Source organism: Antechinus flavipes, chromosome 4 (assembly GCF_016432865.1).
Source record: "Antechinus flavipes isolate AdamAnt ecotype Samford, QLD, Australia chromosome 4, AdamAnt_v2, whole genome shotgun sequence".
Classification (NCBI taxonomy): Eukaryota; Metazoa; Chordata; class Mammalia; order Dasyuromorphia; family Dasyuridae; genus Antechinus; species Antechinus flavipes.
In genome coordinates this window covers 199,915,584-199,940,042 of record NC_067401.1, presented here as the reverse complement: position 1 = coordinate 199,940,042, position 24,459 = coordinate 199,915,584, and the positions used below count along the sequence as shown (strand labels likewise).

The 24,459-nt window shown below is 40.1% G+C and overlaps 1 protein-coding gene across 1 annotated transcript; it reads left to right on the top strand.

The window, feature by feature from the left end:
- The first annotated feature begins 191 nt into the window (after positions 1-191).
- On the top strand, positions 192-19,555 carry KCNK17 (potassium two pore domain channel subfamily K member 17). Its single transcript, XM_051996880.1, has 5 exons — positions 192-756; positions 3,861-3,975; positions 11,280-11,440; positions 11,980-12,154; positions 18,770-19,555. Exons 1-5 carry the CDS (start codon positions 469-471, stop codon positions 19,006-19,008), a joined length of 978 nt encoding a protein of 325 aa, XP_051852840.1. The 5' UTR covers positions 192-468; the 3' UTR covers positions 19,009-19,555.
- The last annotated feature ends 4,904 nt before the right edge of the window (positions 19,556-24,459 follow it).

Genomic DNA, 24,459 nt, shown 5'->3' with positions numbered 1-24,459 from the left:
CCTTCTCCCTGCGTTTTCCTGAGTTCCCTTCTTCCCCGTTTAGCTTTTTCCCACTATCTGGAGACCAGTAGGATCACGGGCTGCTTATTCTGCACTGGGACAGGGGTGGGTGGGGGAGAGGAGGGCCCTAAACGAGAGGGGTATTTTCCTCGTATGCAAGGCGGGGCTAGATGCCAGGGGCTCCGTGTTCTCTAGGGGGCTGAGGATTGGATCTTTGTTCGGGGTGGAGCGCTGGAGCCAGCTCACGTCCCCCTAGGGAGCTCAGGACCCTGACAGAACAAAATCGCAGGCACTTTCTAGGCAGGGGACTACTGACTAGTTTGCCCAGAGTCCCTTCCCCTTCCCTGCTCCAGCTCCTGCCCGCTCCTACGATTGTGATCCATCCCTTTCCCCTGACCTTCCGGGATCCAAGAGAGACACCCTTTCCTCCTGGTCCCCGGCCTAAGTGCAGGAAGACCCTTCCCAAGCATGTTGGAACAGCAAGAGCAAGCTGGCCCCGAGACCGTGAAGAAGGTTGGCCCTGTGCGTAAGCCACGGGTTAAGGAACGTGCGCCGGGCCGAAGGAGGCGCTGCGTGGTGCCAGGGACGCCACTGCTCTTGTGCTGCTACTTGGCTTACCTGGCATTGGGCACGAGCGTGTTCCGGGCGCTGGAGAGAGGCGCCGCACGGGACTCCGAGGGGTTCCAGGAAGAAAAGTGGGCACCCCTGCGCAACTACACGTGTCTGAACAGCTCGGCGCTGGACGCTCTGATCCGGGTCAGGCGGGGATGCGTCTCTGGGTTACTGGGTGAAGTTCGGGATGGAGAAGGAAGGGCTAGGGGCTGGGGACTGGAAGAGGGAAGGGTCCTAATGAGTGAGGCGGGGGCACAGAGAGAAAGCCGAGGGCAAGTACTCCTCCAAAAAACCGACAAGGGAGGTAGGCTAAGGAGGACAAAGCTAGGAATGTTTCGTTTGAAGCGCAAATCTCAATTATCGCTGAGCTACCCATAGTTAGTGGCCAGAATAGGAGGGAGCATCTTGGATGTGAAAAAAAGCGGGACCGGTTCACCTGAAGTTGGCGGATGTTGAGGCACACCACATCCCACCCCACCTAGCTCCTCCCTTTAACGCCCGCCCAGAGTTTCTGGCCCAGGTACAGCATTTCACTGAGATTCCTTGCCCTTGGAGCGGCTAATCCTCAGGTTCAGTTCCATACTGTCACTTAAGTGTTAATATATGGGGGAGAGAGGGGTCAAGGTCAAGGCGATGAGCTGCTTCTCCTTAAAACTCCAAGTCTAGTCCCAGTTTTCTATTGCTAATTTACCTTGGAACTTTGAGTAAATGAGTCTGAGTTTCCTCATTTATAACATAAAAATAAATGAGTCTCAGTTTCCTCGTTTATAACGTAAAAGTTTTGGACCAGATGGCTTCTGAAGTTCCTTCCAGCATTAATTTGAGATAGCATGAGGTGAAGCCGGGAGAAGTGCAAAGTCTAGGAGAGGAGAGGGAAAGAACCCCACCTTTTATGGGCTGACTGGGGTAATTCCACAAGATGAGTTTGGGAAAACTGTGTCTGCCAGGAATTGAATACAACCCTAGCCACCCTGACTTTATTGGCAACTAATCCTTCACCTGTTTGTCCCTTCCCTAGCAAAAGGTCAAAAAAACTAGAAATTCGAATGAAACCATCTCCCAAATGTTGCGTCTCAAAAAATTCAGCCCTTATCCTGACAAATATGTAGCTCTATCTCATCCCATATCTTCCCATTCTATTCCATCTCATCTCATAGGAGGGAGCTGGACACAACCCCAAGAAACAGATAGAACCAAGATTTCATGGGCACAACAAAGGGCTGATTTTGGCCCCAAGCATTCAGGGAAAGTCTCCTATTCTTCCCTTCTCTGACACCCCCTTCCCCTCTCCACAAGTTCTAGGACTATACTCTGAGCTTTACTTTGGAAGTTCCCCCACTGTCTCACTCTACAGAGGGAAGGACTTAATATTACACTTGACTGGAAGAACTACATTAATAATTTGTCCTTTCAGTAAAGGAAATGCCATTGTTCCAGGGCTGGGTTCTAGGGGGGTGGGGGGGGGATAAGGAAGAGGTCTTACAATAAGGGAATCCTCACTTTAATGGGGAAAATATAATGAATAGCATTTATTAAGGACTATGTGCCAGGTAATACAAATAGAAAATTGAGACCATTCCTGCCTTCAAGGAGCTTATATTCTAATAGAGTCAACACATAAGAACAGGACAATGTATTATCTTTTAGTAAGTCATAAGGATGGTAGGTATAGTCATAAGAATATCAATTGACCAGAGACTTCCAGAAGTCAGTCAGCAAGCATTTATTAAGGACTTATGTACCTGGTATTTATACTGAGTGCTGGGGGAACAAAAGCAAAAACAGCCCATACCATCAAAGAACTTACACTCTAATGAAGGAGACACAAGATAAATACAGGTAGAGGGGATATCATTTCAGGAAGGCACAAGTGGTATGGTAGGAGAAAGGAGAGAGCAGACAGGAGAAATCTGCAAAATGTGGGATTTAATTGAACCTTGAAAGAAGCCCGGGAAACTCAGAAACAGAGATAAAAGGGCAAACCTTTGGAGGCTTGTGGGCCAGCCAAGGGTGCATTGGAGTCATCTCCTATCACTCCCTTCAATCATTACATTTTTAGTGTGAGCATTTACTTCTTGGAAATAGGCAGACACTACAACTCTGAGTCTGATTGTTTTGTTAATCATCTAGACTTGATGGGAAAAAAATGTTAGCAATGCAGATTAAACTTAAAAGTGTGTTGAGCTTTTCTGAAAGTCACTGCAGAGCCATGGAAATGGTTGGGTGTTCTAGAACTGTGAGTAACCCTGTCTACCTGGATCAGATCGTAGCAAGAATTCAGGCTTGGAATGGCAAATAGAGCCATTTTTGTATTCTGGAAGCATTAAAAGCTGGTAGGGGATTAGAGACAAGGGAGTAGAGGATGAAGGAGGATTTTAGAAAAAAAATTTAGTATCTGAGTAGAGAGAGATGAGGCAGGGAAATGAGTAACAAGATTATTACAATGATCCAGGCGAAAGGCAATAAGATCTATAACTAGCATTGAGATTGTGTGAATAAAGAGAAAAGTAGCTATTTAACAAAGATGTTGTGAAGGTGAAAATTATGGAACCTGGCAATAGATATGTGGAGTGAATGTGAGGAAAAAGTGGAAGATAATACTGAAGCTGCAGGCCTGAGTTACTAGTAATTTCCCTTAATAGGAAAGTTCAGAAGGGGATGGGGTTAGGGAAGGGAAGATAATGACTTAATAAGTTGTATTTTCAACATAATGCGTTTTGAAATACTTCATATTGACTTTTGGACATACGAGATTTTGAGATCCAGTTACAATATGATAATATTGATTTGATTACAGCTCCCAGAGCAAGAAGAGCAGGAAAGGGAAAGCAGAGGAGAGAGAGAGAGAGAGAGAGAAAGAGAGAGAGAGAGAGAGAGAGAGAGAGAGAGAGAGAGAGAGAGAGAGAGACAAAGAATAGAACAGAAGAGGGTACTTCCATCAATAGGCAGGACAAATGAAAGATATCTTCTTTTCATCCAGCCAGTATGGATTTTTTTTTTGATGAGGCAATTGGGGTTAAGTGACTTGTTCAGGGTCACACAGCTAGGAAGTGTTAAGTGTCTGTGGCCAGATTTTTAAGCATATTCTGAAGAAAGCTGGAGATAATGGGCCATGTCGGTTTGTACATCTACTCACTCACCCATCTAGAGTGGGAGCTCCAAAGCTGCATGTCCTAAATTATATAAAGTCTCAGAGAAAGTCCACTATGGCTAATGCCCTGAGAACACTGTGACTGCTGTCCCCACAGGATATTATCCAGAAATACAGGAGCGGAGTCATCTTCCCCAGCAACACTACCAGCATGGGCCGATGGGAACTAGCAGGCTCCTTCTTCTTCTCTGTTTCCACCATCACAACCATTGGTAGGGACCTGGGAACTGGGACATGGGGCAGAGGGAAAGAGATTTCTTCTTAATTGTGTCATACTGCTTGGAGTTCAAATCTTGTTCATTTACTAGCTTTGTGACCTTGAACAAAACACTTATTTACGTCTTGCCTCCAGTTCCTCAATTGTAGTATATGGAAAAAAATAAAATCTATCTCACAGGGGTGTTGTGAAGAACAAATGTAATGTTTGTAAAGTGCTTTGTGCACTTTGTGCACAAAATTATATAATTTTGAAATCCTTTAAACTATGTAAATGATAGTCGTTATTTCCCTAGATGATAGGGAAGAGATTGTATAATTGGATTTCTTAGGCATTTCATAGATGGGGTGGGAGATCTAATTTCTCCCAAAAAGCTTCTACATTGAGGAAAATGCCTTCCTGTCTGTAGTACCATCTAGTAGCATCTGCAATACAGAGACAGGGGCCATTTCATTTCATTCTTTTCTTTTTTCTTTCTTTCTTTCTTTCTTTTTTTTTTTTTTTTTGATGAGGCAATTGGGGTTAAGTGACTTGCTCAGGGTCACACAGCTAGGAAGTGTTAAGTGTCTGTGGCCAGATTTGAACTGAAGTGCTCTTGACTTCAGAGCTAGTGCTCTATCCACTGTGCTACCTAGCCACCCTAGGCCATTTTACTTCAAAGACTGGCAAAGAGCAAGGGAAGGCATGTACTGAATCTTTTCCTAAAATCTTAGAACATGGAAAAGGGCTTGAGAAGTCACCTCCACCCCCTCAGTTTAAAGCAGAAAAAGTGATATCCATAGAGGAAAGACTTGCCCAAGATCACATAGATAGATTTGAGTGACAGATTCCAGCCCAGACCTTCCAACATTTCTGGCACTCATCATCCCTCTCTGTAGAGGCAGGTTTCGTGTTCTCCCTGTTGTATAATCCAAATGTACCAGTCAGCCAACAAGCATTGCTTACTGTGTAAGCAGTAAGAATAGTGTTTGTTGTGTGTCCAACACAGTGCTGAGGGGAGGGGGTTTAAAAGAAAGGCAAGAAACTCACAGTTTAATAGGAGAGATAAATAGAAACACCTATGTACATAAACAAGTTTTACAAGGTAATTAGGTGGTGATGGAGATTGAGGGACTGGGAAAGATCTCTTGCAAAGAGTGAGATTTGAGTTGAGATCTGAAAGATTAGAAGGGAAGGTGAAGTTTCCTTTGAATATCTCTACCTAGCCTTGTCCTTAGTAGGTAGCGAAGGAAGAACTTCTCTGTAGATGGGAAACTGGAAGAGGTTGGGATAGTTATTTACTTCAATACCCTCTCCTACACCGTTCAGGACCTGATTTTTTTGGTCATTTCATAGTGCCCGATCACTCCTTTGTTCAGTATTGTACCATACTGGCCACCAGGTGGCAATATAAAACCATCATCAGCCAGATTCCTTCCTAGAAGTCACTTTTGGGTGGGATGTCTAGTATCTAGTTTCCAATTTGGGGTGGAGGGAGGGAACACTAGGAAAGGGAAGTTTTAAGGATTAGGTAGGAGGGCAGAGAGGGCAGTGTTAGTGCCCAGCCATACCCCTGAGCTCTTTTTTGATCTGGTCTGTTCTAGCTGAATTTGGTCTCACTCCTGACTCCTATCCCCCAACTAGTTTCCCTGCTTCTGTACCCAGAGGGCAGGATTTTGCTTTTCTTGGTATCCCCAGTGCTTAGCCCAGCACCAGGATCATGTAAACATTTAATAAATGTTTGTTAACTGAGTCCCTGGGATGAAGGAGGAATCGCTTTACAGACTCAGCTCTTATTTCATTTAGAACTAAAATCTTTCATTCTTTGTATTGTTCCAAGATACATAGAGACAAGTTGAGAAATATTAATTTTCAATTGGAGAATTTATTAAAGTCAACTTTGGCCACGTGGGATTCGCATCCAAAGTACATGGCCCCAAACAAAAGGACATAGGGCCTTTTATAGGTCTAAAGGAACCAACAAACAATTTAGCCTGCTTCCTTATCTGACATATTTGCAACTGTTTGTTAAGGGGATATATCAAAGACAGGGGCAGGGAGACAGAAAAGTTGCATGAGGTTTCTGCTACTAATGTTATGCAGAAGAGGAGACAAGGGTGCAAAGGGGATTAGGGATTGCTGGGTCATTTTAAATTCTCAAACCCAGTTTCCTCAGGGGTTGGGGCTATAGTTGTGACATTAGAATCATAAAATTTTGTATTGGAAGATTAAATCAAGCAATTATCATCTGACTATCTATTCTATCTTTGAGCTTAAAATAGAGCAAGGAAGGGAAGAAAGAAAAACCTTAGTAAAATAAGTCAGCCAACAAGCCTTTATTAAGCACTTACTATGTGCCAGGCACTGTGCCAAGCAATGATGTTTCTGGTCAAAGCCCCTTAGGGGTATCATAGAATCTCAGATTTTGAAAGAACCCCAGAAGCTACCATGTCCAACCAATAGCAGGGTAATTTTTTTTTTTTATAATATGCTGAACAAATAGTCATTCAGCCTGTGCTCAAATGCATTCAATGATGGGAAACTCACTACTGCATGAATCCATTCTATTTACTGTCAGTTCTAATTGTCAGGCAGTTCTTCCTTACATTAGCTAAAATCTGCTACCTGTAACTTCGATGCTTTTTTCTTAGTCATGTCCTCTTTGGCCAAAGAGGACAAGATCAATCCTTCCCAACATAGTCCCAGTTTTTGGATTCCTCTACACCATCCTCTCAACCAGCCAAAAAAGCTGGTTCTGAGATATCTGAGCCTAGCTTTAAGGACCAAGAGAATAATCCTTCAGATGTTTAAAAATAGAAGCAGCCACTCCCACCTCTAGCTTCTTTTCTCTAATCATACATCCTCATTTTCTTTAACCTTATTTGTTGGCATGGCTTCAAGTCAACTCTCTATCCTGGTGACCTTCTTCTGGACATATTCAACCTTTTAAATATTCCTTCTAAAAAAAAGGCCCTCAGAACTGAACACAATACTCCAGACCAGAGGGCAGCTGGATAGTTCATTTACTCATTTTGGATACTATACTTCTATTAATGACACCTAAGATCAAATCAGTGGATTTTGGCTGCCACATCATTTTGAGCTTGCAATTCATTAAAACACCTAGATCTTTTTCACGGAAATTGATTTCAAGCCAGAGAGGCAACCAAACACTTAGTTTTCTGGGAGAAGGGGAAGAACCCAGTCGGTCAACAAACAATGTTTATTGTATAAGCAGTAAGAACACAGTACTTATTATGTGCCAAGCACTGTGCTGAGGTAAGGGAATGTAAAAGAAAGGCAAGAAGCTCACATTTTAATGGGAGAGATAAATAGAAATATCTATGTATTGTGTCCTGCTTTCTAAAGCCCCCAGGTTAGGGTGGACTACTAAGGATGGTGGGAAAATGGAATCCTGCTTCCACTTCTCCACTAGGAAGGTATATTTTAATCACCCCAACTTGGGGGCTCTAGAAAGCAGAACACAACATTTGGTGCCATTTTTCCACCATCCTCAGGAGTCCCACCTCATCACTTCTCCACTAGGATAGTATATTTTAATCACCTCAGTGTTGGGGCTCTAGAAAGCAGTGGTATGTTTTGTCACTCCAATTTGGGGGCTCTAGAAAGCAGGATACAACACACTATGCATATGTAAAAATTTTACATAGGTGGTATTAGAGGATGGGTGATTTGGAAAAGTTTTTTTGCAAAAAGATGAGATTAGAGCTGAGACTTGAAAGAAGAGGAAGTGAGAAGGGAGAGAAAAACTTCCCTTGAATATCACTGCTTTTCCTGGTCCACAGCTCCTAGGGTTCTATCATTGTGGTACCCCAAAGAGACTCCTTTTCTCTATCCTTCTTCCCCCAATCTCCTGTGTTTAAACTCAAGCTGTTCTCTATATCACTGCTGTGTACCCTACAAATGATTTTCCCTAAAACAAAAGATTTCCTAATTGATGCTCAATTTCTAACCACATCTCCTGTATCCTTTAGTTGTGGATTTGATTATTTGAATTTAGTACAGTACTTTACATTACTCCTATTAAATTTCATCATCCGCTCTAAGCCTCATTTCATCCTGTTGAAATCTTTTTGTATCCTAATTCCATCATCAATGTATCAGCTATCCCTATTAGTCATCCATAGATTTAATAAGCAAGTCATCTATGTCTTTAGTCAGTCATTGATAAGAGAATACAGAAGACGTGTTATTCCTCTAGAGACCTCCCTCATGTCTAGAAACATGATCCACTCATCAACATTCAGTTCATTGGGTTGGGGCAATCAAGAGTTCTGAAACCCACATAACTGTTCTCATTCTATCAATCTCTCTTTCCTTCATGTCCATAAGGATATTTCAAGATACTTTGCTTGGTAGAAATCCTCACATATTCCACATTTTTGGCATCTCTCCCTCATTGTCTGTCAAGCATTCCTCCGTAGTATAATTGTCCTGGCTCATAGTCTTGCTCATGAAGTCACTGTCTCTCATGTAAGTTAGTTAAGGGACTAAATTAGTTCAAGGCAAGAGATAGCTGAATTGCTTGTTCTGACTGCAGCAAGGATCCATTGCTAGCCAACAGACAAGGAATGGATAGTTCACAGTGATGAGAAAAGGGAGATAAAAGGTTGGAGAGGTTGATGACACAGTAGGGATTGACAATATCAATATTGAAGGGTCATAGATTTAGAGCAGACAGAACTAAATAATAACTTCTGAAGTCATTCTAGTTCACCCCTTAATTTTACTGAAGGGCAAAACTAAGACCAAGAAGTCAAGTGAAGGCCCTAACAGGTCATGTCCAGTCGTTCTCCTTACTCAGTTTATGCCAACTGACTTTGAATTTTGTATTTGCATGTGCGTCTATGGATACATAAAAGTCAAACAAAACAAATTCTCCAGTTAGATATGTCCAGAAAACATATGTCTCAATTTGCACTATAAGTCCATTTCCTCTTGGTGTCAGGAGATGGATTGTTGGCTATTATTTTATCATTCTATTCTTATCATTTTAAAGGGCAAAAGAAAATGTTCCTAGGACAAATTGTTATCCTGCTATTATTTTTTAATATTTAAAGTATTGCACAGGTAGATAAATACGACAGCCTTTTTAAAAACTTTTTATTTTCAAAATATATGCATAGATATCTTTCAACATTCACCCCTGCAAAATCTTGTGTTCCAAACTTTCCTCTACCTTCTTTGCCCATACCCTCTTCCCAAAATGGCAAACAATCCAATATATGCCAAACATGCAATTCTTCTATGCATACTTCAATATAACAGCTTCTTGTAAATGAATAAAAAGTATTGAGATGCAAACTCTACCTCTTTGGGCTCAATGAAAGCATCTTCAGGATACCTCTTGTGGCAGATAGGACAAAAGAGTTGATACATATCTCTTACCACATGATTGTAATTTCTTTGGCTTGGTCTTTATGTTTTGAAAGTTTTTCATTCCATGCAATTTGGGAATTATGAGTTTTTGGTATGACAACAGTCATTTTAATTGTCACTTTTCATTTTTTATGGACTGATGTAATATCCAGGAAATTGTGGGCAATTTGATGATAGTCCAGATCAAGTACATTTTATTGGTTTAGTTCTTCAGGATATTTTAAAGTCTATTATTTGTAATATGGAAATTTGTCATGTGTTAATCCATGAAAGATAGAAAGACTTTTATATATACATAATTCTAACCAACAAATCATGTACTTTGTGTATAAGTGTGGTAGGGTAGTAAATTTTTATATAGTCTATAGTGATATTAAACTTTTTTTGTTATTTCTTTTGTATAATCTACACTGATCACAAAATCTAGGTCCCTTAAGGATAATCCTTCTAGTTTCTGGTGCTAATAACTTAGTTCTGTAATTGCCCCTCCATTTTCATCAACATGTTCATATGACTCAGCAATAATAATAATAACAATTATTATTATTAAAATTACATTAGTTCATATTTGAGGGAATGGCCAGCTTGGCTAAGGTGAAGATACTTGGAATTGATAGATATGAGAAACCTCTTGGAGATAATAGAATAAATTTATTTTAACTGAATGACTAGTAGAATTGATAAGAACCAGGAGCTTGCTTGATTTTATATTTAGCCTTATTTATTAGGTGAGTGGATGGATGAGTGGATGGATGGATAGGCAGACAATCGAAATTCTAATAGGTCTCCTAAGTAAAAATATCCTTCAGATAACTGAAAATATAGAATTGTACATATGTAGAGATCAAACTAGACTTCATGATAATTGAATAAAGATAATATAAAGAGAAAAAAGAGATGATTCCCAGATAAGGATAAGAAGAGGCAAAGAAAGATAAGTTAGAGAAGTAGGAAGGAAATCAAACTAGTATAATAAGGTGGGTAGAATAAGGAATAGATAGGTAAGGAGAGAAGATAAAGTAAAAGGATTAAGATAGAAAGACAATAGAAAGAAAAATAAGAGAGATATTCATAAACAGTAATTAATACTTTGATGTATAGAACGATTTTACATTTATATACATATTTGTGTCTAATAGCCATCTCTAGGACAAAGAGGGAAGGAGAAAAAAAAACAAACAAAAAAGAAATTTACATGATAACTTCATTATATATTTAAAAGGAATATCAAGTTGTCCATAATAGATATTCAGTTTCATGTGCAATCATTTTTTATTATTCTGTTATTGAAATGCTTATTTTATTCCATGATTTAAAATTTTAATAATTTTTTTAAAAAATATGATTGTTATAAAAGCCAAGAAAGGAGAGTTTGCTGGAGTTGTCAACAGGATTAGATGCTACAGAGAGGTCTGAAAGGATCAAACAGAAGAAAAGGAGGTCACAGCTGATCTTAGGCTGGAAAACAATTGCAATGAAATGATAGCAGTAGAAATCCAACTGCCTTAGGATTAAGTGGCAAAAAAAGAAAAGGAAAACAGAAAAGGGAAGAAAGAGGAATAAAAGTACAAAAGGGAAACTGAAACTCTTCAGATGGATGGGATCTTCTTAAAGTTAAAGGATTCATTTAGAATTACCCTTTTCTGCATGGTCAAGAAGGAATTGGGCAGAGCCCTGAGCTAGTGGCTACCCTATCCTATTCCATCTTCACCTTCTCCAAAAGAGATGAAGGAAGGAGGAAGACAGTATCTTCCATTCTCCCCTCATTTTCTTCAATCCATCCCTTTCTCCACCTTTCCTGAGATTAAAAACCCTGAGAACAGAGAGGCACAAGGATATAGTAAAGTATAGTCAGGAGAGTAGATTTGGGATATCTTCTGCAGCTATCCCCTTTAATTCCCATCTCTTTTTGTGCCCCAGGATATGGGAATCTGAGCCCCCAAACAATGGGTGCACGGCTCTTCTGCATCTTCTTTGCCTTCCTGGGAATTCCTCTCAATCTTGTGCTGCTCAACAGATTGGGACGCCTTATGCTTTCCTGGGTTCAGCGTTGGGCCTGTTGGCTTAGTGGGACCCAGAAGGTAAGAGAGATTGGAAGAGGAATAAAGGATTTGAAAGCAATGGTAGAAGTCTGGGAAAAATGGAACCAAGATTCTTGTAGGACATGTGGGGCTCATTTCTGAGGATGGGGAATTCCTTGGGAATCAGGGGATCTCTTAAGGATTAGTGATGAGAATTAGGTACAGGAAAGGAAAGGTCACTGCTTAAAATGGGGGAATTATTGATAAGTTTGGAGGTTCTCCAGAATTGAGGGATCATTTAGGGGGATGGGGAAGTACCTTTCTTGACTGATAAGGAAAAGGTCAGAAATGTGGCAGTGTCATGGGGAATGCTAGCTAGCTGCCGGAAGCCCAAGGAATGAAGGTATATGGGTGATGGAGGAGCACGTGGGCTGCTTGGATCCCAAGTCATGCCCTTCATGTACATCTTGCCTTTATCTGGTCACTTCTCAGATTCATGTGATCCATCCCTTGCCCTGTTAGATTTGTTCCCTCTCTTTCCAGACCTGCCCCATGGATGTTTTTGTTTTTGTTTTTGTTTTTTTTGTATTCTCTTGCAGAACCAGGCCAGAGCTCGGTGGTTTGTGGGCTCCTGTGCCTTCCTCTCCGGCCTCCTACTCTTTTTCCTGTTACCTCCACTTCTCTTCTCCCACATGGAAGGATGGAGCTATGAGGAAGGATTCTACTATTCCTTTATCACCCTCAGCACTGTGGGGTTTGGTGACTATGTGATAGGTGAGAAGAGGGCAAAGGAGGGGCAAGAAGACCTCCAAGAGTAAACATAGCCATTCCCCTGCCTTTGGGCTAGATTGTTTCTCCTTCCTTTCTTTTGTAGAGATCTCAAGGATAGAGGATACATTATCTCTGATGGTCTTTATCTGAGAATCTCTCTCACACAGTTAGCTACATTGCTTCCTATCTGGAAGGAAGATATGGCTTTGGGAGCCTTTGTTTCCTCCTCTATAAAATCAGAGAGTTGGATATGATGACCTCTGTGGTCCTTTCTAGCTCCAAACTCCATCAACCTATTATTCAAAAGCACTTAGCATAGTGCCTGGAATTATAAATGCTTATTTCCTTTTGTTTCTCGGTACAGACCTGTCTAGAGCTGGAATCAGAGATAGACAAGCTAAGCAGCTCCCTAGCACACAATTTACAAGGAAGCACCAAAAGGAGTACTTTTTAGTCCTGCTACATGTGGATGTCCATATTTTTAAAGAGCCCTAAAACTCCACTCTTCAGGGCACATTTATTTTTAGGGAAGACTTAAAACTTTCTAAGTGCTCTGTCACACACATTTTCAAGCACAAGAGGGCTCCATTTTCCAACCTTGCCCAATGGAGCACAAAATGCTGATCCTAATTTTTTCTAAAATTTTCCCATTGTAGGATTAAGTCATTTTCCTTTGGTCCAGCCCTCAGGAGAAAATGAGAGCTTCTTGGTCACTATTCTCTGGCTCATTGGTCAAAGCCTCATTGGACAGTTCAATGCAGCTCCATCTTCCCCATTGAAGAACAGCTAAAAGTAAATGTCTAAGTGACAAGGTAGAAATCTTTTCACTAAAGAAAGTTGAAGCTCAGATTAGTTAGTGTTTCCTGGGTCACCAAAGAGGCAGAAGCCTGTAGGGTATCTAGACCTCCTCTTCCAGACCCACCTCACCCTCACACCCTGTATTGGAATTCCCAGTCCTAGAAAGGTGGGGCAGGGTAGCCAGTAGATCACACATCAGTCATTCCAGTCATACCTGAGCTTGTGAGAAGAGCTATGTTCCATGTCAAGTAAAATACACAGCTCTTCACGAACAGAACAAGTGCCTGGGAGTCATTGGGTTCAATTTTGACCTCTGGTACTGACTAACTAACTAGCTAACTAATTCCACATTTCTGGGACTCATTTTTTAAATTCATAATAAAATCAAAGGAATAGACTAGGATTTTCCAAAATAAGTCCCACAGAACCCTACTGTCCAACATTCTGAGGTAGGAGGATAGAGGTCTATGAAAACATATTTCTAGTCTTTCTTTCTCTAAAATTTTAGTGTATAATATATACACATATAGGCAGTTTTACAGTAGGAAAATCAACATAATTAGTCTTTTCCCTCTAAAAATTTAAGTCTATCTTAAAACAATATTGTGGCAATTTTCTAGTAAGAAAACTAATAAGTTTTTTTTTTCTAGCAGGAAAATTGGCTTATTCTCCTGTATTTTGCTACAAATTTTCCCAGCCCTTTTCCCCACCCTTTCCATCTCAGTAATAAACTATGTCCCTAGGCTTCTCCCACACTCACACAACCAACAGCATTTATTAGTTCTGTCAGTGTAGCTGACACTCTGAAGCATTCCCTGGTCAAACAAAAATTATCTCTAAGGGCCTTCTAGTTCTAAAAAAATTACCATGATAAAATTATAATTACAATTATAATGATTCTATAATATATATATGCAGTTAGTCAAGCAACAAGCATTTATTAAATACTTACTATGTACCTAACCATGTATAGCGAGGTGGAAGAGTGGATAAAGTACTGAGGCTGGAGTCCAGAAGTCTCATCATCCTGAGTTCAAATCAAACCTCAGATGCTTACTGGCTATGCAACACTAGGCAAGGCCCTTTACCCCATTTGCCTCAGTTTCCTCATCTGTAAAAGAAACTGGCAAACCACTCCAGTATCTTTGCCAAAAAACAAACAAACCAAATGACACCATGAAAAGTTGGGTATGATTAGAGTAAACAATAAGGGGATATATTGGGGGAGGGGATGGAGGAAGAAGGGGAAAAAATGGAACAAAAGGTTTGCCAATTGTCAATTCTGTAAAATTACCCATGCATATAACTTGTAAATAAAAAGCTATAATAAAAAATAATAAGGGGATATAAAGAAAGGCAAAAGACATCTCTGGGACCCATGCTCTTAATAAGATCACATTCTAATATTAGAAATAATACATAAATAAACATTCACATACAAGATATATGCAGAGGCAATCAGGACTGTAAGCTTGCCACCTAACATTTTCAGTGTGAGCATTTAAATCTCAGAAATGTCTACCAATCAGGACTTGATTTATTATTTTGTTCATTGTCTATACTTTTCAAAAGTGCTAATCATGCAGATTAAGCTTAAAAGTATAGACATACTATTTTTGTTTTTGTTTTCTAGAGAACATGTTTTTTAAACTTTTACCAGCCTGTCCCTGTTTTGCTTTCTGTAAGCATTATTTGAATTTACCATTTTAATAGAAGACTCAGGGAATCAAGTTATCACCAGACTGGAAGCCTGGTGACTGGAAGAGGAAGAGACGGAGGATAGGTATCTATGTAGCCCTTTAAGATTTGCAAAGTGCTTTACTTCCATTATGTCCCTGGAGTAGATGGAAGATAATCTCACTCAGATATGCAGATGATACTGCTCTGATGGCAGAAACTGAAGAAGAATTCAGAAGCTTCTTGATGAGGTAAAAGAGGAGAGTATATTTTTTAAAAACTGGCTTGAAGGTTAATTATGAAAAAACTCAGGTCTTGGCAACTGGTCCCATCTCTTCCTGGCAGATTGATGGAGAGGAATGAAAACAGTGTCAGATTTTATATTGTTGGTCTCAAAGATCACTGCAGACAGTGACTACAGCCATGAAATTAAAAGATGTTTATTCCTTGGAAGGAAAGCTATAGCAGCTCTGGGCATCATACTAAAAATCAGAGTCATTACCTTGCCAACATATACTTAAAAGATATGGTATTTCCATTAGCAAAGTATGGCTGTGACCATTAGGAGAGCTGAGTGCTACAGCATCAATATTTCAAATTGTGTTGTTGAAGAGGACTTCTGAGAGTCTCTTGGACACTAACAATATCAAATCTGCCAACACTTAAAGAAATTAATTCAGACTATTCATTAGAAGCTCAAATACTGCACCTGAAGCTTAAATAATTTTTCTACACTATGAGAAGATGGGATTTATTGAAAAAGACCCTAATCTCAGGAAAGATTGAAGGCAAAAGAAAAAAAAAAGGATGGCAGGAGGTGAAACGGATAGGTAGCGTTTGTTGTAAAAACAATGAGCATAGACTTACACTAACTTTTCAAGATAATGGAGGATAGAAGAGCTTAGTATGCTATGGTTCATAGGGGTCTCAAAGCGTTGGACACAAGTGAACAGCCACAATCTCAGAGGGAAATCACTGCGGGGTAGGGATGGAGAAGAATAGAAAGGCTTTCTACAAAATCTGAAACATGAGTTGAGTCTTGAAGGAAGGCAGAGAAATTAATAACAACTAATTATTTTTGTGCTTGTTCAGTTATGTCCAATTCTTCATGAGTTCTCTTGGCAGAGATACTGCTTTCTCCAGTTCAGTTTACAGATTAAGAAACTGAGGCAAACAAGATTAAGTGATTCACTCAAGGCTACATGGCTTAATAAGTGTCTGAGAGAACATTCAAATGCATGTCTTCCTGATTCCAGTCAGAGTACTCTCCTCCTCCTAATGGTTCCAGCTAAGAGGCAGAGGTGAGAAGGGAGAGCACTTCAGACCTGGGGGATAGCCAGTCTGTAGTCAGGGAATGAAGCCATAGAGAAACAAGTGAAGCTGTATTGAGAAGGGCATATGGGACAGATAGAAAGGGTCCAGTTGCCAAACAGGGGAGTTTTCTATTTAATTTTGGAACTAATTGGAAGCCAGTAGAGTTTACTAAGAAGGATGAGGTAACATGGTTAGACCTGGATTTTAGAAAAATCATTGTGGCAACTTTGTGGATAAGTTAGTTAGGACAAAAACAGCACTTTAATTCTTTTTTGTTTTAATTTGGTGACCTGGAAGGGGCAGCATTTCAACTTAATTCAATAAACAGTTATTTAATGCCTACTGGATCTTAGACACTATATTAAGCACTGGAGATACAAAATAGAAAGACAGTCCCTGACTTCAAGGAACTTATAGTCTGACAAGAGAGGTTACAAAGGAAACTGAGAAAGGCTGGGAGGTGGGGATGCAGCCCACCATGGGGTGGGATTGAAACCAAGCTGAATTGCTGTTTCCTAGAATGTCTGGAAAGTTCAGAACATTCTATAAAAAGGTGGCTTTAGGAGAAATTTATCACTCTGCTCTCCCGCAGTTCAGTTCAGCACAGTGGATTAGAGCACCAGGCTTGGAATCAGACTCATATTCCTGTGTCCAAATTTGGCCTCAGAGACTCACTAGCTGTGTGACCCCGGACAAGTCACTTAACCCAATTTGCCTCAGTTTCCTCATCTGTAAAATGAGCTGGAACAGGAAATGGCAAACCACTCCAATATCTTTACCAAGAAAGCCTCAAATGGGATTAGGGAGTCAGACAAGACTAGAAAACATACTCAACACCAGCAAACACTTCAATCAGAGGGGAGAGGAAACTGAGAAGGTGTTGAGTCTCAAAAACTGAGTCAATGTAGGTGATGATAAGATAAGCTGAAGACCAGCTTATCCTAGAGAAACTTGATGTTCTGTGGAGTCTAAACTAATCTGTGCTGCTGATGGAAAAGGGAGTTAGTTACTGGGGCTTATAACCTTTTTCTCCAAATGGAGAAACTGAAGTCCATCTGCCAGAGATGACCCTCAGCACCAGGGTCAAAATTGGAAGCTATCCTTACCTCAGCTTTTGGAAACCCTTTATCCCACAAAATGGGAGTCAATCCCTCTTGCCAGCCATCAGCTCCCCTCCAGCCTCTCTTCTTTCAATTGCATTTTCTATCCACTTAAGCCCTTTGCCAGCTGCCTGGTCCCCTGACATTTACGTTTGTGGCTGAAAAATGAAATAAGACTACAGAAAAATACCTCCTTCCCCCCAGCTCCCTCCTTGCCTGCTGCTAGCTACAGAAAAATCTTGCTCACCACTGATCTTATTTTGGCTCCCAACTAAATCATGGTCCTGAGCTTCGGTAATATAATCAGCCCTAATCCAATCCTCACCACTGAGGCAGCAGGCTACACCAGGAGGGGTACCAGAGCCAGGGAGAGGAAAAGACAAAGGACAGGAGACAAGTTCTTCCCCCTTTGCTTCCTTCAGGCAGGTATTTCTGGGTGCCCAGAATTAATCCAAGAGATCACAATCTTCTCATAAAGCAGAATGGAGGAGTTTGACATAATCCTTAGTCCCAGACTCAAAACATCTCTGGATCTTTTAGGGAAATTCGAGGAGGGATGACCTAAAAGAGGAAAAAAAAAGATATCAGAAAGGAAGGTTGAGGAAGGGGATTAGGACTAGTTAGCTTTAGAAAGTAAAAAGAAACTGGTTTGTCTTTTTTTTTTTTAATTGTGACTACACATATAGGTACTTAAAGAATGTTTATTATATTGTGTTATAATATGGAAAGATCTTCCCTTTCTATCTAACAAAGCAACAAACAAATGCAAAGGAATCTGTTGAAAACACACCACAAAATATATTTTGCATGACTTTATACATATAATTAATATCATATTTCTAGCCTCAAGGAATGATGGAGAAGCAGGAGGGAAAGAATTTGAAACTCATTTTTTTTTAATGAATGATAAAAAAAAGTTGACATGTAATCGGGAAATATTTAATGAAATAAATTAAAATATATTTTTAAAAAGAAAAGAAAACACACCATAGCAGCTCACTTCAGAAAACAAGGATCCAAGGGAGTAAAGGGGTGGGGCAGATAATAACCACCAGCATTTATATAGCGTTTTAAGGTTTGCAGGCCATATGTAATATATGTTATGTCATTTGATCTTCAGAATAGTCCTAGAAGGTGGATACTATTATTTTTTTTTTGGTTTTTTGGCTTTTTAATTATTTTTTTAATATACACATTCTTCATGAATCATGTTAGGAGAGAAAAATCAGAGCAAAAGGGAAAAACTATGGGAGAGGTTAAAAAAAAAAAAACAACAGAAAAAATTAGTAAACATAACATAAGTTGATTTACATTCAGTCTCCTTAGTTCTTTTTCTGGATGCAGATGGAACTTTCTGTCCTAAGTCTATTTGAATCATTGAACCACTGAGAAGAACCAAATCTTTCATAATTGATTATCACGCATTCTTGCTGTTACTGTGCACAATGTATTCCTGGTTCTGCTTGTTTCACTCAGCATCCGTTTATATAAATCTTTCCAGGCTTTTCTAAAATCACCATGTTCATCATTTTTATAGAACAATAATATTCCATTACCTTTCTATACCACAACTTGTTCAGCCCTTCCCCAATGGTAGGTGCTATTGTTAGCCCCGTTTTACAGATAAAGAAACTGAAGCTAAGAGATGTCATGTGGCTTGCCCTGAATCACACAGCTAGTAAATTCTCCAGGTTGAGACAATCCCTTGAGCTCCTTCTTTTTCCCCCAGGGATGAATCCAGAACGGAAGTACCCAATATGGTACAAGAATGTTGTGTCCACGTGGATCCTCTTCGGAATGGCTTGGCTGGCCCTAATCATCAATTTGGTCATCTCCCTGATGGAGAGTTCAACAGTCCTGTGTCCTTGCAGCCAAAGGTACCTACTCAGGATGTGGACATCCGACACCAAGCCCCATAGACCAAAAGCAACAACTGGAAAAAGTAGGGGGAAAACCACCCATAGTTGATAATGGATGGAGCAAGATGCCAAGGATTTAGATCTGGAAGGAACCTCAGAGAACATCTAATTCCCATTTTCCATAGGGGGAAACTGAGGCCCAGAGAAGGGAACTGACTTGCCTTAAGTTTCACGTGTGGAGCAAGAAGCAAAGCAGGAATTGGAATTCGGACCCAGGTCTTCTGACTTCCCCCCTCCCCAATTTACACTCACCACCACCTAGCTACCAGATGACTCATAGTAGAGATCCTCAATGAACCGTGACCTGTGACCTCTTCCCCTTCCTCCCTGGCTTCCTTCCAGCCCCCTCTCTTGTGTTAGCCACTCTAGAAAACATCCTTTCCATCCTCCACTGCCCCCACCCCCACACTTGCATCAAAGCTCCATGTAACTCACCCCCCAGAGAATAAAAATCAGAGGCAGAAATAGAGTGTCAGAAAGAAAAGCTCACTATGTGGAACTATGGGAGAAGAAATAAATATGTTTGTTTAAGAGAGATATAAACTCATCCAGGGCAGGGAGTCTATCTTTGAATCCCAAATGCCTATTAGAATGCTTAAAGATATGCTTAATAAATCTTAAGTTGAATACAAAGTGTTTGCTGCCCAGGCTTTGGAGGGCTTTGAAGTTTGGGTAGATCAAGTACAGTGTGAATGGATTGATGCTGTTGTTGCAGCTGCTGCAAAAGGCAGTTTAATCTAGTGGACTGAGAGCTGCCCTCAGAGCCAAAGAGACCTGGATTCAGGTCTCCCTCTGATACATATTGGCTATGTGATCTGGACTAATTATTTAATCTTTCCATGCTCTAAACCAAGCCAGAAGTATAAAACTCGAAAGCCTGGGGCCACCTTGCAGAAAGATCATCCAGAGAGCATAGCCAGAACCAGCTTAAACTGTGAATTGGAAATACTTAACGAAATAAGGAGAAATGTAAAAAAACAGAGTTCATATGTGTTTTTCTAAATTAATATACTAGGGCAAGTAGGTCATGCAGTGGATAAAGCACCAGGCCTGGAGTCGGGAAGATTCATCTTCCTAACGTTCAAATACAGCCTCAGACACTTACTAGTTGTGTGACCCTGAGCAAATCACTTAACCCTGTTTGCCTCAGTTTCCCCTTCTGTAAAATGAGTTGGAGAAGGAAGTGGCAAACCACTCCAATGTCTTTGCCAAAAAAACCACGAATGGGGTAATGAACTTTCCTGAACAATTAAAACAAAAATGAAAGATTAGTATGATTTAAATATGGTTTAGTGGCTCCATTTCTATTTGACTCTGATATTCTGAAACAAGGATTTTCAAATTTTTTGCTCTGTTTTTGTGAGATAATTGAGGTTAAGTGACTTGCCTGGGGTCACACAGCTAGAAAGTATGAGGCTGGTCCTCCCATGGCACTTGGTCTACCCATTGCACCATTTAGCTGACCCATATTTTTTGTTTCATTACACCTTGTTGGCAGTCTGATGAAACCTTTTCATAATAATGTTCTTAAATTCATAAAATAAAATAAAGAGATTATGAAGGAAGCCAATTATATTTCAGTATAGTTAATAAAAAATATTTTTAAAGTAAGTCCACGGACCTCAGGTTAAAAATCTCTTTCTGAGACTATAAGCTGAAGAAAAATTTCCTCATCCAAGCAGTCACTTATATCAGTGAAAGCACAAGAACATTCCCTATTTCTATCATTGTAATTATTAATGAGAGAAAAATGCCAGGGAATGTAGATCACATCTTCTATGCTTACTAAGGAAACAAAAGTCATTTCTTTGGCTGAATATTTTTTGACAATTGTAGGTAAGATTGATACTTATATAAGGTACATGTCTTCATCACTGGATCCTCATTTTTTTTGCCTGTCCACAGAGAGATTAAAAGAACTTCAGAACACAGATATAACTAGGATTTTTTTTTCATTGGGGCAAATGATGGGAAAAAGGAGGAGTGAGGAAGGGGGCCATAAGGGACAGCCCAAATCACTCCCAGAGAAGAAACAACTTGTCTCCTAGAACACTCAGGTTGAGTCCCCTCTGGTGTAGAAGGAATGGAGGATCCAGGGAAAAGAACACCACAATGAACCTGGGAGTGGAGATATGGAGGACGGATGGGAAATGGGATGGTGGTTGCCAAGAAAAGGAAGTACAATCTTCTCCTGCAAAGAGCCCTCTACCTTTAGTTAGGCAGTGTTCTGCTAAAGAGGCAACTTCCTTTCTCTTGACTTCAGCTCCAAATGTTTACAAAGCTCTCAAAGCCTATGTTTCCTCCTATTCCCTTGAAAGCCCCACCATGAGCAAATCCATCCTTCTTTCTCCTGGTAGTAGTTTGAGGATATGGCCATTTCTAGCAGATCCTGCTGGTTGGCACCTTTACCTGTCAAAATTAGCAGCCTAAAACCTTTGCTCAGCAGGGCTTTGATGAGAACACTGAAGAAGTTAGCACAATTTAGGGCCTACATGGCATTCAGAAGAGGGGAGTGTGGCTGCCCCAATGTAAACTCTACTCCCTATTGGAAAAATAGTTCAGTGCCTGTTCTCCTGGCAATAAGGTCAAGGACATTATTTCCATGGAAAAAGGACAATTACGCCATCCAGACCTACGCAGACATTGGCCTTGGAGCTCTGGGTATGCCAGGAGAAGCTGAAAGTTGGTACCAAAGTACAACTAAAGTTGGTACTCTCTTGATAAACAACAGAGAATATCTATTTTTCTTCTCTCCAGCTGTTGGGGGTATCTGAGCTGACAGGAAATTGAATCGTTCAAGGAGACTTGAATTTAGATTTCACACCTACTCAGGGAATTTTGAAATTTCAAACCTGAACAGAGACAGGGAGACGGAGAAAGAAAGACAGAAACAGAGAGACAGAGGGGGAAAGAGACAGACAGACAGACAGAGAAAGAGAGACAGAGAGAGAGACTGAGACAGAGATTCAGAGAGAGACAGACAGACAAAGAGGAAGAGAGACAGAGATAGAGAGACAGGCAGAGAAAGAGATACAGAGACAGAGATAGAGAGACAGAGATATTAGAGTGGGAATAAACAGACAGACAGAGGCAGGATTATAGACAGAAGAGGTTGCATCACTCTTGAATATTGTCCCTCACAGACCCTGAATCAGAGTCCTTCCTCCCTCTGTCATAAGCCCAGAAGATGGTTTTCTCCCAAAAAGTTTGCTACAGGAAATCAACACAAAGAGGCAGAAATTAAGGCAGAGATTGCTCAGTATCACATGAAGAACAAAGATCTTCAGCCAAGGTCCTCTACTTCCAAAGTTTATATTCTTTTCATTCTTCCTAAGATTAGCCTTCCTGAATCAGTCATAGACACCAGTAGAATATTCATTTAATATCCAATATTCATTTTAAACTTTAAATTTCCCCCCTCAAATACAATGTGCCACATACATGCATCTATCCCCTCACCTCCCTTCACATCTCCTTACATATATGCACATATATACCCACATATACAAAACTGAGGAGCAGGCAAGCAGGGACCTGTGGGATGCTATAGGGAGCATAACATAGAGAATGGTTCTTGACAGACCCAAATTATTATAAGTTGAGGCCAACAAACAACAAAAAGAATTGTGAAGACATAATACAGACAAATTCCCTCAAAAGTGGGAGAATAGTGAAAAAAGAGGAGAAAAATATGGCTGAGAAAAAATAGAAAGGGATGAAGAAAAGGCTTGGCTAGAGATGGTCCCTGTCCTAGAGATCTCTTGGTCAGAGATAGACATTTGGACATATACATCATAGGGGTAGAATTATTACAGAAGAACAAGGTATGTCAATGGATGCAAGATTTAAAAAATGAATAATTTCATATAATTTCTCCTATCTGTACATTTGTATTTTAAATACAAATAATTGTAAGCAGATGAACATTTCCAACCTATCTTTGCTTGCTTTGTCTTATGGATAAAAAATTCACTTTGTCAACATTGTTTGGTCCTTCAGAGTTTTCTTAAAATCTGGTTCTTTTAATGCAATTTGGCTCATATTATGGACAGACCCTTAAAGGAAGACAGTTTGATTAGGGTGAGAAACCAACGCTAATTCAGTTGACTACTTCTGCTCAATTCAAGGGTATTTTAAAAACTGATTGGGTAAGACAGAAAACCTGTCTGAGTTGATCTAGATGTTTTGTGAGTGAAGTCACACTTGAACTCTGGCCATAGTCGGGGGTCCCAACCTAAGAACATTTTACTGACAAAGTTCTAGATATGTCTTGATTAGTCATAATATATATAGACAAATATATGCATATTTCTAGCTATTGTTATCCTATACATGCTTTCAGACAAAGACGGAAAGAATAAGGACAAGTTCACCTGGAACATAAATTAAGTGAACTAGGAAAGTGTGAACAATGGGTTCAAGTACAGGGATCAGGGAATTTTGTCAACAGTTACTGATAAGCAGGCAAACTTTCAACATCAGCTGCTGCCATTAGCTGTCCATCAGGTTCTGACTTTTATGTGACTTCCTATCCCTTCCCTTCCTTTCCTTTTTTCCCTTCCCTTCCTTTTCCTCTCCTTTCCTCTCCTCTCCTCTCTTCTCCTCACCTTCCTAATTTTCCTCCACTTAACAAACTCCCCAAACTTCCAAGATATAGATAATCTTTAAGACTTAAATAACATCTAGGTGGCTTCTAGATAGTAACATAGGATATCATTTGGTCCTTTTTGAAAACAAAAGACAATCAATCATATGGTGAATCTGTCATTACCAATATTGTGCCCATTACTTCCACCCAAGTCATGTTTGTCTATATATTCCACCCATCCCCTTCTTGCCCCATGGCTACATTCTCAATCCCTGTGGACTTCCCATGCCAAAATATTTCTCCTTAACTACTCCTCCTCCATTTTTGTTATCCCACATTATTGTATTGTTATCCCACATTAGGATATAAGCTCTGTAAAAGCAAGGACAATCTTGCCTTTTGTATGTTATCTCTAGTGTCTGGCACAAAGTAAGCACTTAATAGCTGTGTTTTCATTCATTTATTCATTTATCCATTCATTTTTTATAAACTATCTTATCCTCCTAAGAAAGGGGACTCATCCAGGAATCCCTGTATAGAACTTTTTTCTCTGCTATTCCCTGGAACAGGAATTCTCAGCCATTGGTGTTTTTTGAAACAGGGAAGCCACCCCAATCAATGATCTTAAAATAATCACACACACACACACACACACACACACACACACACACACACACACTATTGCTATTGCTATATGAACCAGAGCTAACAACCAGCCAATTTAGGGAAAGCAGCAGTGAGGAATAAAATATATTATTGAATTTCTCTCTTCTCCCTCTTCCTGTGGCCTTATCCTAAAGTTTGCTAGAGGGCTCATTTCTGGTCATACGGATGGAATAGATTGATAACAACATGAAAACTACTTCCTTTGAGATTTTGAGTTGAGGCAGCCACATATATAGTAGACAGAGT

Bases quoted from the DNA above. Each gene is read 5' to 3' on its own strand.
- KCNK17 (XM_051996880.1), top strand. From the start codon at position 469: ATGTTGGAACAGCAAGAGCAAGCTGGCCCCGAGACCGTGAAGAAGGTT. The intron at 11,441-11,979 runs GTAAGAGAGATT...ATTCTCTTGCAG, and splicing joins GGCTTAGTGGGACCCAGAAG to AACCAGGCCAGAGCTCGGTG. The intron at 12,155-18,769 runs GTGAGAAGAGGG...TTTTTCCCCCAG, and splicing joins GTTTGGTGACTATGTGATAG to GGATGAATCCAGAACGGAAG.